At 42.6% G+C, this 26,907-nt stretch overlaps 1 protein-coding gene across 4 annotated transcripts in view; it reads left to right on the top strand.

Moving 5' to 3' along the window:
• KIAA1549L (KIAA1549 like) overlaps positions 1-26,907 on the top strand; it is a 175,126-nt gene that overhangs the window by 42,548 nt on the left and 105,671 nt on the right. For 3 of the 4 annotated variants that reach the window (XR_007243580.1, XM_048485598.1, XM_048485597.1), the window contains exons 2-3: positions 22,348-22,674; positions 25,543-26,136. Coding sequence is in view for 3 of the 4 variants with exons in the window: in XM_048485598.1 (XP_048341555.1) it covers positions 22,348-22,674; positions 25,543-26,136 (921 nt within the window). In the remaining variant the exon portion in view is untranslated. The remainder of the gene's footprint in view (positions 1-22,347; positions 22,675-25,542; positions 26,137-26,907) is intronic. The other variant, XM_048485599.1, reaches the window with a different exon arrangement.

Below are 26,907 nucleotides of genomic sequence, written 5' to 3'. Positions count from 1 at the left end.
GGTGGTGGACTGTCCGCCAGAACCTCGTGTCGGGCAAGGTGTTTGCAGTCCAGACTCCTCTACACCTTTTCACGGACGTCAGCCTCTCGGGCTGGGGGGCCAAATTGGAATCTCTTTATGTCCAGGGGCACTGGCCCAACCATCTCCAAACATTACCCATCAACCTTCTCGAAATCAGGGCGATCGGGTTGGCCCTGCGACACTTCAGGCAACAAGTTTGGCACAGTCACGTGATTGTTCACACGGACAACATCTCAGCCAAGTGCTACTTAAATCATCAGGGCGGCTCCAGGTCGTCGGCACTCCACAGGGAGACATTCAAGATCCTCAGATGGACAGAGCAAAACTTGGCATCCCTAAGAGCAGAACACATCAAGGGCTTGCTGAATGTGGAAGTGGACTGGCTGAGCAGATCCAGGATCCGGGAATCAGAATGGGGCTTGAACCCCTTAGTCTTCCAGGCGATAACCAAGAAGTTCGGCATACCAGTGGTGGACCTCTTTGCGATGCTGCACAGTCGTCGAGTTTCTTCTCCAGATTCCACGAACGTCTAGCAGTAGGGACCAATGCCATGTCCAGCAGCTGGCCTCCGGGGCTCCTGTATGCATTCCCACCCTTCCCCCTTTTGGCCAAGCTGCTACACCGGATTCAAGTGGACAGGAGAACTGTAATTTTGGTGGCTCCGGCCTGGCCCCGCAGACCGTGGTTCTCAATCATTCAGGAGCTGAGCGTAGCACCTCCCTTCTCCCGGTGTCTCCAGAGCTCCTGTCCCAAGGTCCAATCTACCACCCAGACCCAGGGCGCTACAATTTGACCGCCTGGCTATTGAGGGGTGCAGGTTAAGGGAAAAAGGTTACACAAGGGAGGTGGTGGACACCATGCTAGCGGCGCGTAGGAAGTCCACCATTAGGATTTACAATTCCTCCTGGAAAGCCTTTGTGAGGTGGTGCAGGCGAAAAGGTCTGAGTCCAGAGGACCCCCAACTCCCCTCAGTGCTGAGCTTCCTACAGGAGGGATTTCATCAGGGGCTAAGGTGTGCCACTCTTAAAAGACAGCTGGCAGCTCTGGCCACAGTCCTCCCTCACATGCAAGGGACCCCTGTCACCACCCATCCAGACGTCCAAAAGTTTCTCAGAGGAGTAAAACAGTCCCAGCCACCCTCCATCCATAGGTTCCCCACCTGGAGGCTATATTCAGTCCTGGATGCCCTCACCAGGTCCCCTTTTGAGCCGGTCCAGTCAATACACTTAAGATGGCTCAGAATGAAACTCCTTTTCCTGGTGGCCATAACCTCTGCCAGGAGGGTTTCAGAGATCAGAGCACTCTCCACCAACCCAAATTTTTGTCAATTCTTTCCTGACAAGGTGATCTTAAAATTGGACTCTTCTTTTCATCCTAAAGTTGATTCCAGATTCCACCTGAGACAAGAAATCGTCCTCCCCAATTTTTGTCCGGACCCAAAACATCCTCGGGAGCGTCTCTGGCATCATCTGGATGTCAGGCGTTCCCTCAAGGCCTTCCTGATTCGTTCTGAACCCTTCAGAAAATCTTTTCGTTAACATCGCCCGTCCCAGGTTAGGCGAAGCTATGTCCACATCTGCCAATAGTTCTAACATCAGGAACTGCATTGTAGAGGCCCATAAGGCTAAGAACCTACCAGTTCCGGGAGGTCTCACGGCACATTCCACCCGCAGTGCGGTGACCAACGCCGCCCTGGTAAAACTGGTGCCACTCGAGGAGATCTGTAGAGCGGCCACTTGGGCTTCTCCCTCCTCGTTCGTCCGGCACTACAGATTGTCTTCCATTGACGCAGTCCAGGCGTCATTTGGGTGACGCATCCTGGAGAACATCGTGGGAGACTAACTCCCACCCTATTGGGGCAACTGCTCGGGAAGTCCCGAACAAGACGGCCTCCCAGCATCCATTAGAACAACCCATTGGTTACTCACCATGAAGGGGTCTTCTGATGGATGATGGGAGGCCGTCTTGGCCCACCCTTGGGTTTGCTCCAACGATGTTCTCATCCAGTAGGTCAGTTCAGTCATTTTTATTAGGAGCCTACTTGTATATAGTTGGTCACTTTCGTATTACCTTAGAGGTTAATGTTTAGTTGTTGTGTTGTCTTGCCTTGTGTGTGTCCGGTAACGGCCTTTTTTGTAAGCCTGCGCTAGGGCACTCAGATACTGGGGCTAAGAGGGCTCTGACGAGGCAAGTGGGAGTGGCCAAGAAAGTTGATCCTGCCTCCTGAACCAAGTACGGTGAAAACCCGAACAAGACGGCCTCCCATCATCCATCAGAAGACCCCTTCACGGTGAGTAACCAATGGGTCGTTCTCTTAAAATTCTCTCAGCCCCACCTATCTTACAAGGTGTCTGTTTTGGAGAGAGGAAGGAATGTATTTTGTAAGCTGCTTTGAGACTTCTTACGGTTGAGAAAAGCGGGGTATAAACCCAAACTCTTCTTCAAAGTCTTCTACATTTGTATATAAGTTGTAGGTTTTCATGTCATTAACATTGTTCACTTAATCTTGATAATGCATATGTTTTCACAACCCCTTTAAATCAGAGCTATGTACATGTATAACCTTATGTTGTCTTTCTTCCTAGACTTTAACTGAAGTCTGAAGAAATGTTTTATTTCCAGCCCTGCGGTGGGGTTATTTAACCTTTTACTTTGCCACAACTGGGTCTTCCCTGTATGCTTTTAGTCCCTTTGTCATTTTGGATGACTGATTTTTATTATTAGTTGAAATGGTGTCATGCCAGATAGCATTTGAAGTGATTTTTTTAAAGAGGTGACAAGGTGAAGAGACTAAATGGAGCTTTACAGATGAGATACTGCTTTTGCTAGGCAGTGGGGAGGTGAAAACTTAATAGCGAATGTTAATGATCTCAGACTCACAAAGCCCGAAGAAAGTCTCTCAAAATGTCTTTCCCCTGCCATTTTTAGTGTGTTTAGGTATTATTTATTGTTAGCCTTTAGGACAGTCAACTTAGCAATTAGCAGCTTAGAAAAATAAAAGCCCTTCATTAAGATGTCAGTATTAATTGTGGTATTTACTTTTGATGTCCTAAGTGGCTGCCACTGGATGCAGTAAAATAAGTGTATAAATATATTACCCTCAACTCACAAACTTCAGCAATGTTTCTGTAGTCCTCTAAAACTGGACTTGCCCTTCATAGTAGTGATTTATCATTTCTCCTTCTTGGGGATGGCTTTCCTCAATTGAGTAATTTTTCCTACTATGTAACATCAGTATGGAATCAAATTCTGAGGATTGTTTAAAATTAAATGAAAACCAGACAAATGAACCTGTAATAGTGCAGTCCTATCTTCAAATTGTTCTGGCTAGGTGAGTATTATTATAACTGAATCCTTAGTACTGGTGCAATTCCAGTTTACAGTGACACAATGATGTTATGCTGAGTTATTGTGAATGTTATGCCATTGTAACGACAACAGCATTAGTGGGTGCAAGAGCATAAGTGGGTACAAGAGCCCTTCTCATCGCCCTCAAGCCACACTTACCAGGGATTATGGGGATGCACGCTGCCCAAACATAGCAAGAGATTGAGGCAAGGAGCTGGGAGGAGGGAGCCACCCACCTGAGCTACCACTGGGTGGCACATGGTGATGATGGAACATCGGCGGCCACGAGGAGGGTGTTCATAGCAGTAGCAGGCCATCAGAGTGAAAGGCTCCCTGCTGGGCCTTGGTGTCTGAGAGCAATGGTAAGGAGGGGCCCAAGGAGGGTGGTTTCGGAGGTGTGGCCAGGGCCCGAGGGATGGCAGTGCTGGCCAATCAGGGTCTGGAGGGAAGGGCTAGGGATTGGCGCAGAGACCCTGCTTGGACCAGGGTTGGTGTCTGGGGCTATCTCTTTAAAGGAGGCTGGAAAAGGAAGATTGGAAGGAAAAAGGCTGAGGAGAATCCTGTGCAAATGTGGATCTCCTAGCCTGGGATAGGGAGGGCTTATAAACTTCCCCCTTTCCCTCCGTTTCTGAGGCCAAGCCCCCCAAAAGTGGGAACTTGACTTTATACAAAGGGAACATTCTGCACAAATACCTAGGATAAAGCCAATATAAAATGGTTTAGAAGTAGCATGTCTTATTAGAATCCTTACAGATATTTGTCTCAGGGTGGTAGGTTTAAATAAATAATCCATCAGTAGCCTCAATTCCATTCCTGCATCTGTAGCTGCATGGAAAAAACACTTTACACAGATTAGTGCCATAGAGCAAGATCCCTGTCCTCTTCAGGACATGCCTTACTCCAGTGGTGGGATTCAAATAATTTTACAACTGGTTATTTGCAAGCACCATTTTAACAACCGGTTCTGCCAAAGTGGTGCGAACCTGCTGAATCCCACCACTGCCTTACTCCATCCTTGCATTTGTGGAGATTGTGTGCTGGTTTAACAATCATCCTTAATAACCTTCCCTTGATCAATAGTAATAGTAATGTCCCACACACAAAATAAATATGTTCTCAGCACAAGTTGTTCCATGCTATCCACAAACCACCCAAAGCCAATGGCAGGCTGTTGAACTGCACATGCATTCTCATACTTCTTAGGAATAGAGTTCTGAGCCATCAAAAAGCTCCTCCTGTTGATGTAGTCCATTGACTCCACAAAAACTCTAAAAAAGCCCCAAGTAAACACGTGGCTCTACAAAACCCCCAAGTAAATATGGGGCTCCATACAAGCCCCAAGTAAACATGGGGATTTTTGTCTCACTGCTGGTTCCAGTGTTCTTGATTCTCCTGGTTTCCAGCACATGGCTTTCTTTTCAGGGACGTAGGTATAGATTTTTTTACAGGGGGGGGGGGGTTGGGGGCAGGGCCACACCTCCCCAAACCCCATCTTCAGTCTCAGTGCTTATAAAAGTAGCTCTCCGAGGCCAGGGACGGCAGACTCCGCTGCCCTGCCCTCCCCCCCACCAGCTGTGCTCCCAGCCAGCAGCCCCTTCTGCCCCCAATCTGGGCAGAGGCATAGCTAGGGAAAATGGAGCCCAGTGCAAAATCTGAGTTTTGCCCCCCCCCCCCCGGGCGGCCACTGTGATGCTGGAATCCACCCCCAAACAGCATCGCTTTCAATGGTGTTTAAACTAGAGAGCCCAAATTCTTCTTTTAAATCCACCCTAAAGGGTGGACAACATTGAACGTGATGCTGTTTGGGGGTGGATTATCTCCCACCCTGAAACAGCATCACTTTCAATGTTTAAACTGGGGGCCTCAGATTCTCCCTTTCAATCCATACCAAAGGGGGTGGATTTAAAAGGAGAATCTGGGGAAATTTGGGGGTTGCCTGCTGTCAGGAGTGCAACTGTTAAGCTAGCAGCACCAAAATTTCAGGGTATCTTTAGAAGACTCTCCTAATGATACCACCCAGGTTTGGTGAAGTTTGGTTCAGGGGGTCCAAAGTTATGGACCATCAAAGGTGTGGCCCCATCTTCTATTAGCTCCCATTGGAAACAATGGGGGATGGGGCACCCCCTTTGGGAGTCTGTAACTTTGGACCCCCTGGACCAAACTTCACAAAGCCTGGGTGGTATCAGTAAGAGACTCTACAGATGATACCACCCAGGTTTGGTGAAGTCTGGTTCAGAGGGTCCAAAGTTATGAATCCTCAAATGTGTAGCCCCCATCTTCTATTAGCCCCCATTGGAATCAATGGGGCACCCCCTTTGGGAGTCCATAGCTTCGGACCCCCTTGACCAAAGTTTACATAACTTGGGTGGTATCAGTAAGAGACTCCCCTGATGATACCTCCCGGGTTTTGTGAAGCTTGGTTCAGGAGGTCCAAAGTTATGGACCCTCAAAGGTGTAGACCCCATCTTCTATTAGCTTCCATTGGGAACAATGGGGGATGGGGCACCCCTTTTGGTAGTCCATAACTTTGGACCCCCTGAACCAAACCTCACCAAACCTGGGTAGTATCATCAGGAGCGTCTCCCTAAAAATCCCTGATATTTTGGTACTACTAGCCTAAAATCTGCACCCCGTGCAGGCCAAAAACAAAAAACCACTAAAAATACCAAAAAAAAAATCACAAACGGGGGGGCGGAGCTTCAGACATGTAATGGGGGGGTTGAACCCAAGAATCCCCCCTTACCTATGTCCTTGTTTCCTTATGACCTTGACTGTCGTCTAATGAAGTGACAGTCTCTGCATATGCTTCTGTGATATTGACATATGGTTCCTGGTCATGCTGTAAACAACTTTAACTTATGCCTAATAAAGGTTATTGTATTGTATTATATTGTAGGATTTAAAGCCAAGCTTCAATCTAACCCATCATGCTGGCTTCAAAGACACGTATCTTTCTTGTCTATTTCTGCTGATCATCTATTGAATTTATTTAAAATGTTTAATATTTATTGACAGATTTGTATTCTCCATTGCATTCTTCACAGTTGTGACAAATGCTCTTTCCCATTGGAGTTTCTAATTATTAAATCTCATTTGTTCTGGTAGAGCTGACACTTCTATTTTCGTGATTTCAAGAAATGGCACATTGATTAGTAGGAATTAAATAAAGTTTACTTTGGAAGCTGCAAAGAGAGAAAATGTCATCTAACAAAGGTTATGATTTAGGAAGCTAATGGTAAATGTGATTAACGCTATTTGTAAACAGCCTATGATCAACAGACTAGGAGGAAAAATATGTCTGTAAGAGAGATCCCAGGAAATTTTTGCTGCTTAGAGAATTTTTTTTGCCGCTTAGAGAAAAAAATACCACACTCTGGGAATTGAATGCTTCAATTCAACTATCCCCTCTTACTGGCAAAGTCGAATCACAGTGCTTGCGTTAAAGAAGTACACTTAGTAGGTAAAGATGTTATTCTGAACAGATCCCTTTACAATCAGATCAGCCACTACTGATGTAAAATAAATGGAACAAATCTCCCTCTTCGTCATTTGCTATACTTTCTAATGAAGGAACTGAAAATCTGCATTTTAAACATAACTCTGATTTATACAGAATATTCAGCTGTATTTGTTAGAGGACACTTATTTGGTTTATCTTTTTTTTTTGTCTTCAAAGTTTTGGTTCTTCCCCCTCCATCCAACTATTAAGTGGTGTTAAGGTATCTTGAAGTGCCTTGCATGTGTACTTATATCTTCATTTTCTACTATCACTAGATCTGTTTCATAATTGCTTCTGTGAGGAACAGTAATGTAGTCTGTTGCACTGTTTATTTTTGTATTACCTTCCTTTGTACTGCAGTTACCTTTATAATCCTGTTTCTTCACTATGGTATATCCAAAAACTGCTATCTAAAACTAACAGGCCTTGCTCAGCGTTGAGCTATGGATTTCTTCCACCTGATGGATCCCTTCCGGCCTACTTCAAAAATCTCTCACCCTCATTACTGAGATGCTTCTTTATGCAAGCTCTTCTAAATGGCCTCCCCTCTGTGGTTCTCCATGGCAGATTCCTTCAGGTCCTGTTACAAGCGAGAACTTGTCAATGTTTGCCCAACCAAGTGGAAACAACTTCTCATATACTCCTGCATTGTTCTTGCCACACAGAACTGAGGAGTCTCTACATTGAACCTCATATTAATTCATGTCTTGCCACTTCTGACCAAGACAAGCTACTTCTGCTTTTGAATGACTGCTGCACTAAAAGAACTGCAGACATAGCAAATTTGGCAACAGCTTTATCAACAACTGAGTACCTTCCCCCTCCCCCTCTCCTTCCCCCCCTGCATCTTCTTGCACATACCATCTGTTGCACTTTACCACCTATTATCCTCCCAGAGAGGAACCTGACCCCTCCCTTTTCTTTTACTGGGGTGATCTAAATTGAATTGGCCATAATAGGGCACCTATTATGATGCTAACCGCTGTTTTTAAGTAGTTTTTAATGGTTTTTAGTATTATATTGTTGTTATCGATTTAATTAATTGTATATGTGAATGTTGTTCACCGCCCAGAGCCCCCAGGGGATGGGGCGGTTTATAAATCGAAACAATAAATAAATAAATAAATAAATAACCTTTTCTATTGTTGTTATTGCTAGTCTGATTCTTGGTTTGTCCTATGCCTAATAAAGGTAATGATGATGATGTATATCTTGACTTGGACCAATTTTCATTTGCATTGTTTTCCCAGTTCTGTAATCCTGCTCTTACACCACTGCTGTCTGCGTGAATTGCTTTTCATACTTTGTAATCTACTTTGTGTTTCAATGAGGAAGGTGGACAATAAAGGGAGATGATGATGATGATGGTGATGGTGATGATGATAATAATAGTAGTAGTAGCAGTAGTAGTAGTAGTAGTAACAAATGGGAGCCCATAAGAACTTGTGGGAGACATTTCATTTCCCCCTCCTCCACTATTTTTTCTTTCTTTCCAGAAAGTCCCCATAGGTGCTTTGGAGGGTGGAATCTATGAAATTATGCCATGCTGACACTGCTTCCTTTCCAAGGCTCCTCCCCAAATTTCCAGGTATTTCCTATCTCCTTCCTATTCAACAGCCAGCCTGCCCCTTTGTCTTAAACTTTATCTCTCCCCACCCCCACCCCTGTTTTGCTTCTACCTACCCAGTTGTATGGTGCTGGCTGCTGGGCTAGGCCCACTTAGATGGTAGGGAGCCTCAAAGACTTATGAGGTAGCACCTCACTTTCCCCTGTGTCCTCCTCCCTGCATTATGTACGGCATGCTAGCTGGGCCTGGAGCATCTCCTGCCATCCGCTGCAGCTGCACCCAGAAGAGCTCCTGATATCCACTGTCACAGAAGCTGAGCCTGGAGCCTCTTCTGGCATGCTCCGCCTCATCAGCAGGACTGGGAACAGCTCCTGATATCCTCCTCCACAGCAACTGAGTCTGGAGCCTCTCATTGCATTTGCCACCTCTGTTACCAGACAGACGCATGGTAGGCGGGGCTCTGTTTTAAGACAACAGCATCTCTACCCACCCTGCCAACCCTTGGGGTACCTAGCAATGCCTTGCCGAAATGGGGAGCCCATTATTTGTATTAGCCAATTTACCCACAATGACAGAAAATTCTTGTCTGGACTTGCCCTTGCAAATATCTGCCTTGCAAAATACCTGCCTCACACCCTTCCTAAAGGGATTAAAGCCTCCCCATCCCTGGACTACCCACTCTACTAAGGCAAAAGATTTACTAATGTATTTGCCCAAACTTCTTCCTCTGACTGATTTCTCTTTAAATACCATCTTAATTTAATCAGCTACTTTCCCCCTTTTGGGCACTCCCAGTTTAGCCACTTAAGCCAAGTGCTCAACCTATTAGACTAATGTCCACATACTTAGGTTTTTTGTCTCTCTTTCTCTGCCTGGAAAGGCAAAACTCTCCTTTGTGCAGGAAGATGAGCTCTCTTAGCATGGCCAAAGGGTCCAACCTCTATAAAACAGCTCTTCATCCAATGCTCAACGTCTAGTACTTCTGAGTCTGCCTGTGAGTTCAGTTGCTGTTCTGTTCCACCTGCTTCCTTGGAGCCCAGTGCAGGTTCCTGGACTCTGCTTCATGAACCCAAAACTACTTCAGGATCTGCTACAGTAGTACCCCTAAGAATTCCCCCAGTTCCTCTGCTATTCCTAACTTATCCCCTCAACCCTGCTTATATCCTGGGACTGTGTGTGTGTTCTGCTGCTTTGATTATTGTGTGTTTGTATTTTTATTATTTTTCCTTTAAACTTTACATGGGTCCCTTGTAGCAGTGGCATAGTGGTTAAGAGCAAGTGCATTCTAATCTGGAGGAACCGAGTTTGATTCCCCGCTCTGCCGCCTGAGATGTGGAGGCTTATCTGGGGAATTCAGATTAGCCTGTGCACTCCCACACATGCCAGCTGGGTGACCTTGGGCTAGTCACAGCTTTTCGGAGCTCTCTCAGCCCCACCCACCTCACAGGGTGTTTGTTGTGAGGTGGGAAGGGCAAGGAGATTGTAAGCCCCTTTGAGTCTCCTACAGGAGAGAAAGGGGGGATATAAATCCAACCCCCCCTCCTCCTCCTCCTCCTCCTCCTCCTCCTCCTCCTCCTCCTCCTCCTCTTCTTCTTCTTCTTCTTCTTCTTGCAGATTTCTTGCAAAAGCTGCCTTTTGTATACATACTCAGCAAAGATCTCAAGTGTGCGTGACCTTTTCTAAGTCAATACTCTTCTCCTGCTAATTCCCTACTCTAAAAAGGATAGATTCCTACCATTTTGGGTAGCACCACAGTCAAGCCTGGAGTGGCTCTCAGTCTACTGCTGGAGCAGGTTTGGGCAGCTACTGTTGCCTGGTCTTGCAGTGGCCCCTGGGCTCTGCAGAAACCAGGCTCTACCACCATAGCAGCTGCCACTTCTGGGCTCCACAGCCGCAAAACCACAGTAGAAGGAGCTGATGGGTCTCAAAAGTAAGTTCAGTGACTGTGCATGGGCAGACAGTGCTATTTTACTTTGAGGGAAATTAACTCCCCCCACATATTTTACTTAAGATTTTTCCCAAAACCTGGGGGCTTCTCCAAGTTTGTAGAATATGTTTTGAGTAAGAGGGACCCTGATCCTCAGATTTAGATATCTGTAGATGGGGGCCACACTTGGGAATTTAGAAGATTAGAGTCAGCTGCTCATGAGGAAGAATAGGGATTCAAACCCAGTTCTCCAAATCAGAGTGGTTCTCCACCATTCTTAACCACTGCACAACACTGGTTCTTAGTATACAGATAACGGTGGCCAACTTAATTTACTACCAGAATATCTCTTGACCTATTTAGCTTTAACAGAGTTACCTATGCCATGTACCTTTTGACTGTGACCTGGGTCTTCTGAAAAATTCATTAATTTGATGGTTTTGAGTTGCCACAATCTTTGCCATATTTTTTCCTGCAGAATCCAATAACTTATGGTCTGGAAAATCACATTCTTCAGATTGATCATTAGCAAATTAATAAATTTTATTCACATTTGATTGGATTTATTTTACTGATAACTTTAACAAACGTTAATTAAATGCAAGCAGCTATGGGGAAGGATGGAACTGAATGGAAGGTGTCCATCTGGAATCAAATTACAGTTGTCTTTTCAGGTGCTTAGCTGGCCTCCTAGCATGTTGGGTAGTTATTAGGCTGAAGGGTGATTGCTTTCCTTTATCCTAGGATCTTACAAGGGGCAGGAGATTGGTATTGTTTGTGTGAGTTTCTTTTCAGATCAGTTTCTTGCAAACTGTGATTGTTTAAGCCGTTAGGGGGTTTGCTTGCCCATTCCCATTCATTAGGATCAGAGAGAAAAGTGATTTCTCAGATCTAAATTAACCCCCAAGGAGTTTTTGAGTTGCAGAGCTTTTTATCCTCCACTGCGTGTCGGCCCAATGAGGCTTGCAGTATAAAAAAGCAACAGGCCACAAACATATATGCATGAAAATACAAGAAGTTTGTCTGGACATAACAAACTAATCCACAGGAGAGAAAGGAAATAGAGTAAATGGTTAAAAGCTCTGCCTTTGATGGCAACCATCCATCTCCAGGCACTTCTTTCCTTCCAGGAGGCAGCTCCCTTTAAGCTTGTAGGTCGAGAAGAGCAGAGCGACATAGATAAACCATTAGTAGCGGGGGGTAGGGGGGACAAAGATGGTGGAAAGCAGAAACCTATACAAACTAGGTGGATTCACAGTCCCCTTTCTGTAACTTCATGGCCTGCAAGGGTTTTCCTGGACCACAGTTTAGGAACAACTAATTAATAAGTTATGAGGAAGAAGGGGGAATTGGGATGGAACATGCATGCTTCAGGAACAAATCTCTTGACTCTAGTTTTTCCTCCAAATCCCCTTTCCATGTTGATATTACAAAATGTAGGAATAGCAAATTGATCCTCAAATCTAAGTGCATATGAGTCTGTAATCCCTCATTTTTATATGTTGCCTGTAGATTTCTATTTAACCAGTGTGACTAATAGCCATTGGCAAGAGTTGCTATCCATTACTATTTTCTTTAAGACTATCTAAACTAGTTGTCATTACCACATATTATGGTAATGAGATGGTTAGTTATGATAACTAATTATGCATGAATTATATATTTGGTATCCCTGAGCTGGATGGTCCAGGCTATCCTGATCTCATGAGGTCTCAGAAGCTGAACGGGATCGGCCCTGGTTAGTATACGGATGGGAGGTTCAGAGTTGCTTTACAGAGGCAGGCAATGGCAAACACCTCTGTTCACCTCTTCCTTTGAAAGCCATTCATTGGCTTTAACTTGATGGCACTCGCATGAACATGTATATTGGTGGCCAGTTCTGAAGGGTTCGTAATCTTTAGAAGAATGGACTACAATTTCTGCTGTTTTCCTTCCCACCTTTAGTTTTCTCTCATGTTGTTCTTGAAGGACTGCTCGCCCCTAGGAACAAAATTGTAGTGGGGAGGATAAGCAAGCTTTATTAGGAGAAGGAAGTGGAAAAGTCCCACTATATGAGGTTCATGGATTCTTGGATAATCCTATTGTTCCTTTTGTCTGTCATAAACCTACATCCAGTAAGTTCACCGGTTGGCAATGAGTTCCAATGTTATTAGCAGGAAATGTCTCTGTGATAACTTTCTCCACATTATTTATAATCATATGAAAGTCTGTTGCTCTTTCTTTGTGTAAGCTAAAATTTTAAACCTTTGCTGATAAGTTTCTTGTTGCGAACATGCTCAGTTACTTTCTTGTTTTCGTTGCCCTTTAATTCACCTTTTTTCGTGTACATGATGGGCCATCCAGAACTGTATGTTCTAAATATGGCTTCATTGCCTCAAGCGCTATGGTGGCAAAATGATACATAAATATCTTATATAAAAAAAATTAAAACATAAAACTATTTAAATGCCACATGACACTCACAGTATTCTTGCCTAATAATTCCCAGATCTATTTTACCCTTTTCAAAGTTTGTTTGCACTGAATTAATACTTTTACTGATTTTGCTATTAGAGTCAAGGTACCTTTTGGATTTTCACAGCAAATTACAGCTTATGCAAAGCAGGAGACATGTGTGTATACTGTACTAATGTGCATAATTTTGCACTTGCTTTTCATTTTGTTTACTATTGTGTTAAATTTCACCCAGGATCACAAATGGATCAAGAGGGTATTTTTTTTACAGTTGGTTGGGAATTTCATAATCCTGAATAATTTATGTCCTTGACAAAATGTTCTCCCTGAATGTAGAATATTTATGAATAAAGCAAATAGCTCATGTTCTAATATGACTACTTAGAGAATGACACTTTTAACTTTCCTTTGTTATGAGACTTATTTCTATCCCCATCCCTCTGTTTCCTGGTTTATAACAAGCTACTGGTTCTCTATGGGAATGTGTTGCCAATAGACAATGCTTTTAATATATTTTGCAATATTAATATGGCCAAAAAATTACAGCTTGTGTCAGCTATGTATTATTCAGTTCATTCCTATAGCAGAGTTATATCCATCTAAGCCTGTTAACTTCAGTGGATTCAGAAGGGTATAATTTACTTAAGGATGGCACTGTAAATTAGCTTATCATTACATGTGGTTCATCTGCATTGCACTATGTGAGTCTCAAGGTGTGTGCTCTTTTTGACTTCCTCCTCCATTCTCTGACAGAAGTTTGCACTTCAACCATAATTTAGCATTATACTTGTATCAGCATTATTAGTGCTCTTATGAAGCGGTTTAGAAACCCTGGTTAAGAGAGGGGCATTCTTAGTGTTATGTTTTTATTAGTGGAGATGCAATGCTAAACCATAGTTAAAGCAGATGAAGGGAGGAAATAAAAAGTTGTTTTCATTCAGTACTCACCATAATGTAGCAGTTCATTTGCATTAACAAGATGACTTTTGAAAGCTTATGATGTACTTGCCATACTGATATGGTGTCAACTGACATATTCCTTATGAACTTTAGAATGTCAGTTATAAGTTCTTCCAAATTCTGCTTAAAGCTCAGCTGACCAGAGGAGCAAGTTACAGGGACAATGAGAATTCTTACTGGCAATCTGCACCACAACACTGAAAAGATCAATCACTGGATTCAAGAGGAATAGGCTGGCAGAAGACAAGTTTGCAAAAGTAAAATCGTCATAGGCCAAGGTTTTGGAAACTCCTGAACAATGTTAGTGTGAGTGATTATATTCCTAACCTCCTGTTCATATAAAATCACTATAGATAGTGCCACCTGTGTTCTGTGAGCATGCTAGAACATAATAAAACTGTGTGAGTTCTTTCTAGCCATCATCTCAAATTGTAACAAAGCCCAGGCAATTCTGTAAAGTGGAGTTGCCGGATTTTTTTTTGTTTGCTTCTCTTAACCTCTGTTTAATTCAATAGTGCCAGTCCTTGCTGCAAGAGTCTGTGAGAATAAGCATCCGACTTGCAAAGGTCTGTGGTTGAGCTGGAGTTGTGCAGTCAAACTTTTAAATACATTTCTTCATTACCAGGGCCTTAAGAAGGCTGCGTTATGGTGGGATACAATGTTGATTCATTAGGACTGGATTGCCACATTATGACATTGCTGATAGTGTACTACTTATACTCAGAATTTTATGCTGTTTTCAAAATATTGTAATCAGCATGAAATTTAGGGAAGAGCACTCCCTTCCATGTGAGCCCAGACTAATTCTGGAAAATTTGAAATAAAAGCACATTTATACATGCAGACAATTATTTGTAGCAATATAACAAATTCCAGATTTGGGTTGCATCTCAAGGATCAAGTATGAGACTCATGGTCTCAGTTCCTCCTCCAGGTTCCCATTTCTTTCTCCTGTGTCTTGTCAATTTTTTTCAGCCAGCTTGCCTTCCTCCTTCGACATCTCCCTTTTGGTCCCTAGGGCTCTACCTATGCTGACCAAGACTTGCCCGGGCCCTTTCTTCTCTGAGCTCTATTTCTCTCTTAACCCCTTGTCTTGCCCCAATCTAGCCGATTTTGCATGGGGCCAGCTAGAGACCCTTTCTGCTAACCCCACCCCTCCGACTTACAAAACTCCTCCTGTTATGCTCAGCAGCTGATTAGTGGAGAAGCATTCTGCTGTGGGTGGGGCAAAAGCTTGATGATTTGGTAAAAGCCATATCAACTTTTTTCAGATTTTTCTTTTACCGATGAAAAAATCTAGGTGTATTAAAAAAGCCGAATACACCAGGGACCGATAACATTTGGCTTTTTTTTATTTTTTATTTTTTTTATTTTTTTTATTTTTTTATTTATTTATTTATTTATTTATTTATTTATTTATTTATTTATTCTACTTTTATACCGCCCTCCCCCGAAGGGCTCAGGGCGGTTTACAACAGTGATAAGACAATAAATATTAAAACAATTTAAAAGCAGCATCCAGTTTTGGGGCTTTTAAAAATCTTCCTCTTCTCCCCTGCCATATCCCAAGCCCATGTGGGCAGAGTCAGCAAGGGGTGGAGGGAGGGAGAAGTCTCCATGTGGTGCTGAGCTTGCTCACTGCCTCACGAAGGATCTATCCCCCACCAGTGCTTTTGAAAGGGAAGGGTTAGCCAGATCCTTCATGTGATGGTGAGCTAGGTCAGCACTGCATGGGGGATCTATCCCCCACTGGTGGTTTTCAAGCTCTGTGGGGCTTGAAAAGCCTTGGATAGGTTGGCCAGAAACTTCTAACTGAGCATCACATGCAGAATATGTCCCTCTCAGATGCTTTCCAAACTCTTGGAAAACACCAGCAGGGGCAGTTCTCCCCCCCCCCCATTTCTCAAGGCCCCAGGGTCTTGGGAAATGGCAATTGCAGGTTGGGACTGGGGTGTGTGTGTGTGAACTGAACAATGTGAGGTTTGGGTTTTTTAACTTGAGTATTTTCAGTAATAGCTAAATAAAGCTGATGGATATTTCTGGGTTTAAAAACCCAAACCTGAAATTTACCAGTACTTTTTATTGGTGCTCATGCCTAGGTGCACCTTCTCATCTGCTCGCCCCCCCCCCCCCGCCTGCTACTGTCATCCCTGGATGTTTCCTGCCCTGCCCAGGAGCAGCTGCTGACTTTTGCCTGGTTGGATGAGCCTCCTCTGCCCTCTGCTGAGTGCTGAAACAAAGAAGTTCATCCCAGTGGTTATCTTAGCATGCATTATTTATATCTGTTGGGTGTATTGGTTAATATAGCAGTTTTGTCCAGTCATGGAAGCAAGATGCTGAGTGCACTAAAATCAGTTGTCCCACAAAGTAATTTGCAAAAGGTAAAACTTACATTTATTCAAGTAGATTCCGCTCACATTCTTGTTGCAGTTGAAAGAAAGATAGAAATCTCAATCTAAAGAGTATACTTCTTTATTTAAGTGGCCACCTATTGTGATATCATGTGAGTGCAAACTATGGGGTATTTGCTTCTATAGGAGCGACCTGTAGAACGATCTGCCTCGTGAAAATCCATGTAGAAAGAGACAGAAAGCAATGACTACTGAGTCAGAAGGAGGAGGTGTCAGAGGGCAGCTCCCAGCTACAGATAAAGAGAGGAATATCCCAAGAAATAACAATTATAAACTTTGAGAGATTTAGTACCCCCCAATGTCCAGGCATGCTGAGCCTTGTCTCCAACAATATCAGCTTTTTTGTTGGAGTAGCAACCCCAGAGGATGTCTTCCCTCCCTTTTCTTCGCAAAATAACCAAACTAGAATGTTATAACTATTTTCCTTTAATGGCACCATGGCATGCAATGTGAGTTTCTGACCTTTTCTGTATGTGTCTGTTCTTTTTAACGATATGTCCCTGGCAGTTTATAAAGTTGGCTAGTTTATTCTTACATAATTGCAGCAATGGAATGTTACCAAATGACTGTGCTTAACTTCAATTATTTATCATCTCTGTAGTTGGAAGGATGTTTCTTTTAGTTCCTTTTTTTAAAAAATCCCTGAGGTGTATGAGCACTGATTTCTTGATAAACCAAAAAAATACATTGATATGAAAGATACATTCAGTTTGTTTGTGTTAATACACATACAAAAGGCTATGTCCCTATGTGTCAACTATGGTCTTCTGGTTGTTGGCTATGTTACCATTTTGGGTGGTCTGTCTTCCATTAAGGCTCAGGCCTTTTCCATTGTAGCTCTGGCTCCGTGTAATGGGATCCCTGAAGAGGTGACATGCCCCCCATCCCCAGAGATCTTCAGGTAGTACAACAAGGCCTGCCTATTTGCCAGGGCTTTTGAGGCAGACATCTTTTAAGGGGAGAGATCTGGAGTCTGTTATTTTACATTTGGTTTTAAACTGAAAACATTTTTAGTATTATTGTAAACTACCTTGAACCACAAGGAAAAGCAGGATATGAACATTTTAATTAATAAATAAATCACCAGGATTCTGTGGTATTCTGTGGTACTCTGATAACAGTCCCTGTTTTTAGTACTGAGGTCTCTATCTGAACCATTGTGCTTTGTCAACCATTGTTTATGAGTGACTTGTCAAGGAGAACATTCTGTAGTTTGTTGGGAGAGCAATTTGAAGCATGAATACACTGCAGCAATTTCATTTGATCGTGTGAGAGGACACCACTGTTTGTGCTGCATCTTGTCATCTGTTCTGTGCAAAGACATGAAGCTGGCAGCCCCAAGTTGTTTTTCTCCTTCCATGATCTTTCTCCAACTCTTCTGCTGTAGCTTTTTTAAAAAGTCAGTTTATTTGTTTCCAGTGACTGACGTGTGTGGAACCTTCCTACTTTCTACCATTTCCTCTTTTGCTCATTGTTTTATTTCCACAGATATGGAGGTACAGCCAAACTACTTTTTTCACTCCTGAAAAATCGATCTCTCATATCCACTTGCTGCACCCCCAGATTGCATCACCTTGTATTGATTTCCCTTGCTATGATCATTCCACATTTCCTGTTCATTTTCTCTCCCTCTAGTTGTTATTTTTATAATTTCTGTTCTTTTAATTTTTGCTGGTGTTTGTCTGAGGTGATTTTGCAGTTGTGCACAGTAAGGAAAAGAATGAAGAAAATTTGGAATTGTTTTTCCAATTAAAATGTATTAAAGGACATAGGAATAAAACTAGTAAACTTAGTATATTAGTATTTCTATGACTCCTGTGTAAGTGTTGACATTGAAAGCAAAACATTTTTAAACCTTAAAAAATAATGATGTCCACCTTAATAAACTTGTCTAATTGCAATCAAACTTGTTGTAAACTGCATTGAAAGTAGGATTGCTAACTCCAGCTTGGGGAATTCCTGTAGGTATGGAGGATGGTCAGGGCAGGGTTTGGGACAGGAAAAATGTCAGGAGGAGATAATGCTATGGAATCCACCTTCCAAAGGTACCATTTTCTCTGGGGGAATCTCTGTAGTCTGGAAATCACTGGTAATTCTGGGAGATCTCCAGGCCTTACCTGGAGACTGGCAAGCCCAAGGAAGTGTCTGGAGAGGGCAGAGTTTGGGAAGAGAGGGAAGTGAGCAGGGAATTAAAGCCATAGAATTTGCCCCCCAAAGCTTCCATTTCCTCCAGGGAAACTGATCTCTTTAGTCTAGAGACTAGCTTGGATTCCAGGCCCCACCTGAAGAAGAAGAGTTGGATTTATATCCCCCCTTTCTCTCCTGTAAGGAGACTCAAAGGGGCTTACAAATTCCTTTCCCTTCCCACCTCACAACAAACACCCTTTGAGGTAGGTGGGGCTGAGAGAGCTCTGAAGAACTGTGACTAGCCCAAGGTCACCCAGCTGGCATGTGTTGGAGTGCACAAGCTAATCTAGTTCACCAGATAAGCTTTCACAGCTCAAGTAGCAGAGCGGCGAATCAAACCCAGTTCTCCAGATTAGAGTGCACCTGCTCTTAACCACTACACCACTCTGGCACTCTACACCACCCCGGCTCTCATGCTGGTGAAAGATTGACACACAGGATGCTAAAACTAGTGGTGGAGGAGCAGGTTTATGCTTTCTGCTCCCTGAATCTCACCAGAAGTTTTTTGTCAGAAGCGATGTAGTCATGGACAGGATACCATGCCTCCTCTCCCCCACCCCCAAACCTCCCACTGGTTGCCCAGCATTTACTGTCAGCTCTGTGGCAAAGTATTACACTACAGTAACTAAGGGCCTTTCCCCACTTACCTTAAGCCCTGCGCTATTCTCCTCAAGTAGCGTGGGGTCCCGGGGTACTCCCCACGACAGGGGCGGCGACAGCGCAGCTGCTCCGACACTGCCGCTGTCCTGCCCCCTCAGCGTGCAGCATCCCTGGCGCTCTTGCAAACGGCGTCTTTTGATGACCCCGCGCAGAACGCGGGGTCATGGGGACGCCGCACGCCAGGGATGCTGTGCGCTGAGAGCAGCACGCGGCATAGGGGGGATCGGGGTGAGTGGGGAAACGCCCTATGTGTTATTAGAATCATGAGACAGGTTTTATTTTTAATGGAAATCTTATAAATAGAAAAATAGATTTAAGAATGTGATAAGAAGAATCTCTTTGCTTTCACAAAGAAGTGAAAGATTGACATACAGGAGGTTAGAACTAGGAGGGGGAGCGGGTTTATGCCTTCTGTTCACTGAATTTCACCAGAAGAGCTCAAGTTTAGACCTAGGCTATGATACCAACCCAAATCATTTTGGCCAAAGAAAACCTGCACTGGAGTTGGATGTTGATATTCATGTGGATGGATCCCTTTGCAGCAACCAGCTTGCATATTAGCCTCTCAAGCCAGATATTATACATATTTCTCTCCAGACTCCAGGAGAAGAGAAGGTAGAACTGGAGCCTGAGTCTCATTATGTTCCACAAAAACATTTTACATTCCATATTCATGATATACAGAACACATTGTGATCATTTTGTGTAATTGCAGTGTGTTTCCCCCACCCATTTTTTCAGTTGAACGTCAGTTCATTCTTAATTGTTCTTGGTTTTGTTTATTATTTGTGTAAACTGCAGCAAAGGTTGGGGTCTCTTTTTTCATTAGGTCTCAATGTAGCTGTTAATTATAATAAAGGGTTGATCTCTGGTTCTTTGTACAAATGCTAGATTGAATGTAATATTAAATGGCTTAATGGAAGTCGATAAAGCTTTGTTTCTGAGTTGTCTTAATTTTAGTGGTTACACTATCAGCCCAATGGGAGGACTATGGGAGTGGCACTGGTCTGCACCGACATGTTTGCCACCTCCTCTGGAATAAGGGGCCTCCCTGCTGGTGGAGAGGATAAAAATGCTGGTGTCCAGCCACCCCACAGCTCCATGGTGGTGAAACCTAGAAGAGGGTGACACTGCAGAGCAAGATTGGCTCTGAGTGGAAGGTAGGCTGGTGTGTTCTCAGGGGTGAAGTTGAATGTAGTTGGCTTCCTCCCAGGCTTTTGAGCTGGGAATGCCTTGGCCAGATCTTTGGATTTATGCCACACAAAAGAGAGGTGTAACTCTATTAAGCCCTGTGGAGGGTTTTCCAGGTGACCGGGTTTTTTTTTCTTTTTGCTGCCTGCCTGCACCTCCTGGAAATCCTCTGGAGGCAGTGCAGCAGCACAGCCACAGAGCCATCCCCGGCTGCCTCAGTCCTATCAATTGGGCTGTATACTTCCCACTGTATAGAAACAGACATTATGAACTGTTTACAAAATTGTTTACTACACTATAAGAAGGTCCTGCAGTCAAAATATTTAGAAATTTTGAGCTGTGTATCATATACTTCCAGTTTCTGTTTTGAATGAGGCAGCAGCATGAAGTACTGGAAATGAGACAGGAATATGGTGTCTACAGAATATGTAGTATTCTGTTTCCAAGAGACTGCTTCCAGACCTCAATAGAGCTGGATTACTGGGCCTTGCAGTATTGTGGCTTTGTAGAATAGCATGCTGTGCAGCAGAGCCTATGCTCTTCATGATTTCTGCCCACATGCTTACTGAAAATTGTGTTGTGTCCATTGTACCTGCTTACTCTAACAAGTTTTCACAGGATGGACAAATGTGTCTGGCTCTTGTACCATATATTCAGCTGTCAGCTATTCTTTTTAAAGCATGATCTTATGTTCAAGTTTGAATCATGCTGCTTAATGCAAAAGTCTGTGTGTGAACTATAATATATTGGTAAGTCTGAGAGCATTTTCTAACATATTACAAACACACACATTGTGCTGTTACTTTCCAGAATGTCCTTGTATTTGTGTATGCATCTTTGCATGTATGACTAGATCATTTTAATCATCATTTTAATCTTTTCTCCTTTAATTTTTGCTCTCCTTAACTAATTTATTTCCCAGTGTTTTTCTTGCTTGCATGTAATTGTGCACATAATTAAGGCTGTCAAGATAAACTCCTACAGCTGCTCTATGCAAGGAACCCAGCCAAGACTGATTCTGTTCCTATGCTGTCTGGTTTGCGGAGCCACTGAAGCTTAGTTGTCAGCATCCATTCTCTTTGTATTGCTGCTACTAGCCCCAGACTTCTTACATAATATGTTGACTCAGTAAGGCTGATAGTAATGTTGGGGGTTTAGTCAAGCACACCACAGTTTTAAGCAAAGTCAGGCTTCTGTATGTTCATGTAAACAATAGCAGCAATTGCAATTACAAAGCTTATCCAGTGTTTTTCAGCATTGTTAATACGAGGAGCATCCCATCCTCAAGTGCTGTTTATTCTTGCTGTCATATGCTTTTATCCTTCTTTATCATATGTTTTACCATTTGTTTGCTTATTGGGTTTTTTCAAACTGTAGATGTCTTGTGCAGAGGTTCATGGATTGTTTTAAGTGCCTAGGAGACCCACCCAAAGGATGGGAGCTGAAAGGACTTGGGGGAGTGGCATGGTCTTTTGCTGACACATTTGCCCTCCCCAAGGTATTTAGTCCAGTGGTGGAGGCAGACTTACCAGCAGATGGCCACTCCCCAGCTCTGTGCCTGCAAAACCCAGAAGTCTGGGTTGCTACGGGGCTGTGCTGGTGTCCTGATCAGATGTTGCCGTGGGGGCGTGGGGGGGGGGCAGGCCAAGGCATTCCTGGTGGCAGAGCTGATATAGTCAGCTTCCTCCTGGGGTTTAAGTCCTTTAAGCCCTATGGAGGGCTTTCCAGGGATGGGGATTGTGCATTTTTTTGCTCCTGCTAGAAAACCCTCTTGGAGGCAGCAGTACAGTGCTGCAGTGGTGCCATGTCCCACTACTGGGGTTTTTGGATGGGGCTGTAAGAAGCTCTTTACTTCACTCTGAGACAAAAATGCATTGCTTTTTGTCTGTCCTCTTAGCCAGTATGTACTTGACTTTCTAGCTCTATTTTCTGTATACTTTTGGCTATGTTTGAAATGCTGGTTGAAGGACAGGCACCTGTATTTTTCCTTATCCCACAGCTCCCTTAGACAGTCTTTCCATTTCCACTGTTTGAGGCCTGTGAGAGTCTCACTATAAGCAATGCTTTCCTTTGAATATTGTCTGTCTTGGAACATATTTAATACAAATGTATTACTTTGCAGGTACTGAACAACAGCAGATAAATGTTGCCCCTTCTTCAGAGTCTTTAACCAACTGGAGAGCTATATTATCACCAACATGGCCTTCTAGAGAACTTGTGTCTTCCTCAGTGGGTGACATTTCCATGAGACAAGCTTTGGAGAGTGCAAATCTGCTTCAGATAATAAAAAGCACACTGGCAGGGACACGGACCAGAACTGTTGACCACACAAAATTTTTACCAAGCTTGTTTCAAGGGAGTGGCAACAGTGCATCCCAGGAACATTCTGAGTTATCAGCTGAATCATCAGCAAAGTCTCAAGATGCTGAAGAAATGACTATTGTACCAGGTTTGCCTCAAATGAATGTATTCTCTGCATTGTCCACATCACCATCACTGACGCATTCGAGTACTACTGTGTCATCTCAGATGCCATATGCAACATCTTCCATTTCAAAAGAAATCCCATCAAGATCAGACATGTTCTTAACCTTTCCATCAACATCCCCTTTGCCATTGGTATCAGAATCACCTCATATCATTATTGTTTCTGAGTTAACTGTGCCACCTACTAATGTGTCTTCATCCAAAGGTAACAAAAATTTAAACAAGCTAACGTCAGCCAAACATTTATTTGATCAGAGTGTAGATAATCTAGAAAGCACAACAAAATATTCATTAACGAGCAGGCGTAGCAGAGAATTATCAACCAACACATCTTTTAGTAATAGCTTTGGCTTTATTAGAGGGCATGCCACCACATCTATAGGGAGACAGGTATACCAAGGGAATAGGACATTTTATTCTCCTTTGCATGCAATATTATCCAGTCAGAATTCCCTTCTATTAACTAATAAGAAAATTCTGTTGAATTCTAGCAAAAAGAAATCTCCCTCTGAGCCAATACATTCTGCATCCTTTATAGCAATGCTCACCAGTAAGCCACTTGATGTAGTGATACCTTATAAAGAAAAGAGCAATTATATGACTGAATTGTCCCCAGCTCTTAATAACAGAACATCAGTTCCTTGGATTTCTACATCAGTTCTCCATTCTACAAGTGTTCCTTCTGTACTGCTGAAGAATATTTCTGATTTGTCTTCTGTATCGTTATCAGATTCTACTCAAGAAATAACTTTATTATCAGTTTCTAAAAGTCCAGTGAGACTTTCCCATTTGAGAAAAAATATGTCTCCAACAGTGCCCACTATAGTTGCTACAGAGGAAATAACTACAAACAGTGCAATAGCTCAAGTGCCAGCATCTACAAGCATACCAGTCACTTCTCTCATGGTGAGAAACTGGACTTTTAATACAGCAGCACATAGAACAATTTCAACACTTCATAATGATGAGTTCATCTCAAAGATTTATTTAACAAATCCTTACATCACAGAATCAACTAATTGGTCTTCCTTAGAAGATACTTCTGATGCCACTTATGAAACGCGTGCAGTCACACCTCCCATCATTTCTGAACCTATACAATGGCATCCTAATTATTTTTTAGGGGGATCTTTACAGCGTAGGTCCTTCACAGAAAATAGCACTGCCCAAATATTTGCAAATGTTAATGCTGGCAATGTCTTCCCTCATCTGTCATCAGAAATGCAAACAACCAGTTACACTCTAGAAATTCCTGTCAGCAAGCAAACACCATGGCAAACAAAACTTCAAAGAAATTTGTCACCGGAAAATATGAACTCTACTGTATTGTCAGTGTCTCTGCCAACTTCCATTCAAGGCCTTTCAAAACCTGATTTCACCTACATATTTAAATCTGCTAATAATTCTAGAATTTTTCAGTTAACAACCTCTAATGTACAAAGCACAACTGTTAATTTAACAAAAGGCATGAAGAAAAAGATAAAGGTATTGGCCAATATGATGCCACACACAGAATACACATCTCAGCCACTTTTCAATAAATCTAATGTTAAAATGGATAAAACTTCACTTATGGCAGATAAATCCTTCTGGACCACTGTTGCATTTACAGGCATATATGTTTTGCCTTCATTTCCTCCAGCAATAAACATTCTAGGAAGTGCACTGCCTGCTTCTGTGGACATTTCCAGTACTGATTTAAAGGGTACTTCTAGCACAGCGAAGATTTTTAAAACCACAGCCTTAAAACAGAACAGTGGAGATTGGCAGTCTTCAGCTGGTATTACTGGGTCTGTAAAATGGGGAACAGCTCACATTTCCCGAATTACAGAGGATGGTGCAGATCCTACAGATTTAATAGCAGCATATTATGATGTTTCGAACGTGCAGCAGAATACAGATGCTTCAAATAGAAAAATGACTTCAAGTTTCCAAACATTACTGGTTAATACATCGACAGCATATGTTCAGAATATTTCAGCTTTTACTGGAGCAAAGTCTAAAGGTTTCGTGGAACTTAATGCATACTCATCTCCTATTGAGACATCTATTGATCAGTATTCATCCCTTATACAGAACCTTTCACAGAGCCCAGAAGTACTATCTCTGCAGTCAAACAAGGAAACAAATACAAATAAAAATGTTCTGGAATATTTTACTACCAGGAATTTGAACTTGGCTTCAGACTTTGAAAAACCATCCTATCTTTCATCTAAAGATTTCATGGCAAATAATGTGAGACTTTCTACTAGTATTGGTCCATTTTTGCCAGTTTTGTCAACATATTCCCACTCACCTCACTCTCTGGCTTATACCAACTCGCTCACTATCCTGAATACTCAAACAACTAGTTTCAAAAGCCTCTTTCCACAAATAAATTCCCTCTACACAACAACATTTCCTCTTTCACGGGCTTCTGAATTTATCTCTAAATTAACTGTTGCAGTAAATAATGAAATTCATTCTGTTACTGGGTTGAAATCATCAGTTCATACTATTCCAGAACTTGAACAACAAAGTTCAACTCCTGAATTAAAAGTAATGGAAGAACACATAGTTTCAGGAACCCAAACACAGTTCATGAATAACACTGCTTTAGTAACAAATAATCACTTGACTAAGCCACCAACAACATATAGTACAGGAGGATGGTATACAAAAGTTACAAAAAGCATGTTAAATACAGTTAAATTGCTTAATGAAACCACTAAGATCACTCCATTGCAAACACATACCTCCAACGCTTTTCAATCAGGCATCATAACCTCTTTTCATGCATCATCAACTTCTTTGTTGCCAACAACCAACTTTACCCATTCTGTCATTACAGTGTTACCGTCTGTGTCTCCTGGTGTAATACCATCTGTAGCAACTTCAGAAGCAACACCAGTTACAGGAAAATCAGCTCCAACATCACCAATGCTGACTTCATCCTTGTCCTCACTGAGTACTGAAAATTCACCATCTGTGATGGCATTAAGCACGTTAATATCAACACTAGCAAAAAATAACACTGCCACAAAAATGGCACCAACTTTAAGCCCAGTAGTGACACATGCAGCCTTTACAGTTTTATCAAGAGGCAAGTCTACAACATCCATGGACACCACGAGTTCATTTTCAATTACAAAAGCTAGTACAGTTTCAGATCCCACAACACATGCACCAAGACATACTGAAACAACAGTACCTAACACCAAGAAACCCACAAATTCAGACATCACTAAAACATCAACTGCATACCCACTGACAATTACAGCAGCTTTGACATCTATTACAGCATCAGCGAAAACAGCTAGACTTCTCCCTACACCTGGTGAAAAAACTTCTGTTGCTGTTACTACACCAGTGTCAACTTTTGGTAATGTGACAACAGTTCTTCCTTTGGAATGCCAGCTTTCCAGAAACCTTCTGGTCAAGACAGGTATGAACATATGGGGGGTGAGGAGAGGAGTTTGAGTTAAAATGAATGAGTTTGTCTAAAGTATTCCTTTTAGAAGCGGAAACAGAATATGTTATATAACTTTTTTAAAAATAGCTATAGTACAAATTAAATAAGTACATCTCATAAATATTGTTCTATTGTTTGACAACTTGAACAATTGATTGTCATAAGACTTTCTTTTGTTCTTGCTCTTCTGCCCATGGAAGAGGATAGTTTTTGGCTATTCCTCCCTGCATCTCACCCCCATGTTATTCCTGGGAGTCTACTGACCCAGAGGTGCACTTGCAGGGGTCACAATCTGTAGTAGAAAGGGTGGTCCCTCTTTGTCTAAGGCACCCACATTCATGCTACATAGTATCTACCCTTTAGTTGTTTTATGTTGTGCAGTAAGACTGTTTAGCTAAGTTCTAACTGTGTTCACTGTGTAGTAATTCCTAGTAGTCTCAATGGTACTTCCCTGTAATTATCAGTGTTGCAGCTTATAGCTTCTTCCAAACTATGTTCTTATCTTTCCACAGTTCTATATTATACCTCCCAAAATGATAATATTGTCGAAGGCTTTCATGGGTGGAATCATTGGGGTGTTCTGTGGTTTCTAGGCTGTATGGCTGTGTTCTAGTAGCATTTTCTTCTGACGTTTCGCCTGCATCTGTGGCTGGCAACTTCAGAGGATTTTCTGAAGACACAGCCCGGAAACCACACATACATCCATACAGCCCGGAACCACACATACAGCCATACAGCCCGGAA

This window comes from Sphaerodactylus townsendi, linkage group LG02 (assembly GCF_021028975.2).
Source record: "Sphaerodactylus townsendi isolate TG3544 linkage group LG02, MPM_Stown_v2.3, whole genome shotgun sequence".
NCBI lineage: Eukaryota > Metazoa > Chordata > Lepidosauria > Squamata > Sphaerodactylidae > Sphaerodactylus > Sphaerodactylus townsendi.
The sequence above is the reverse complement of the archived record's forward strand: the minus strand, read 5'-3'. Positions and strand labels throughout refer to the sequence as shown.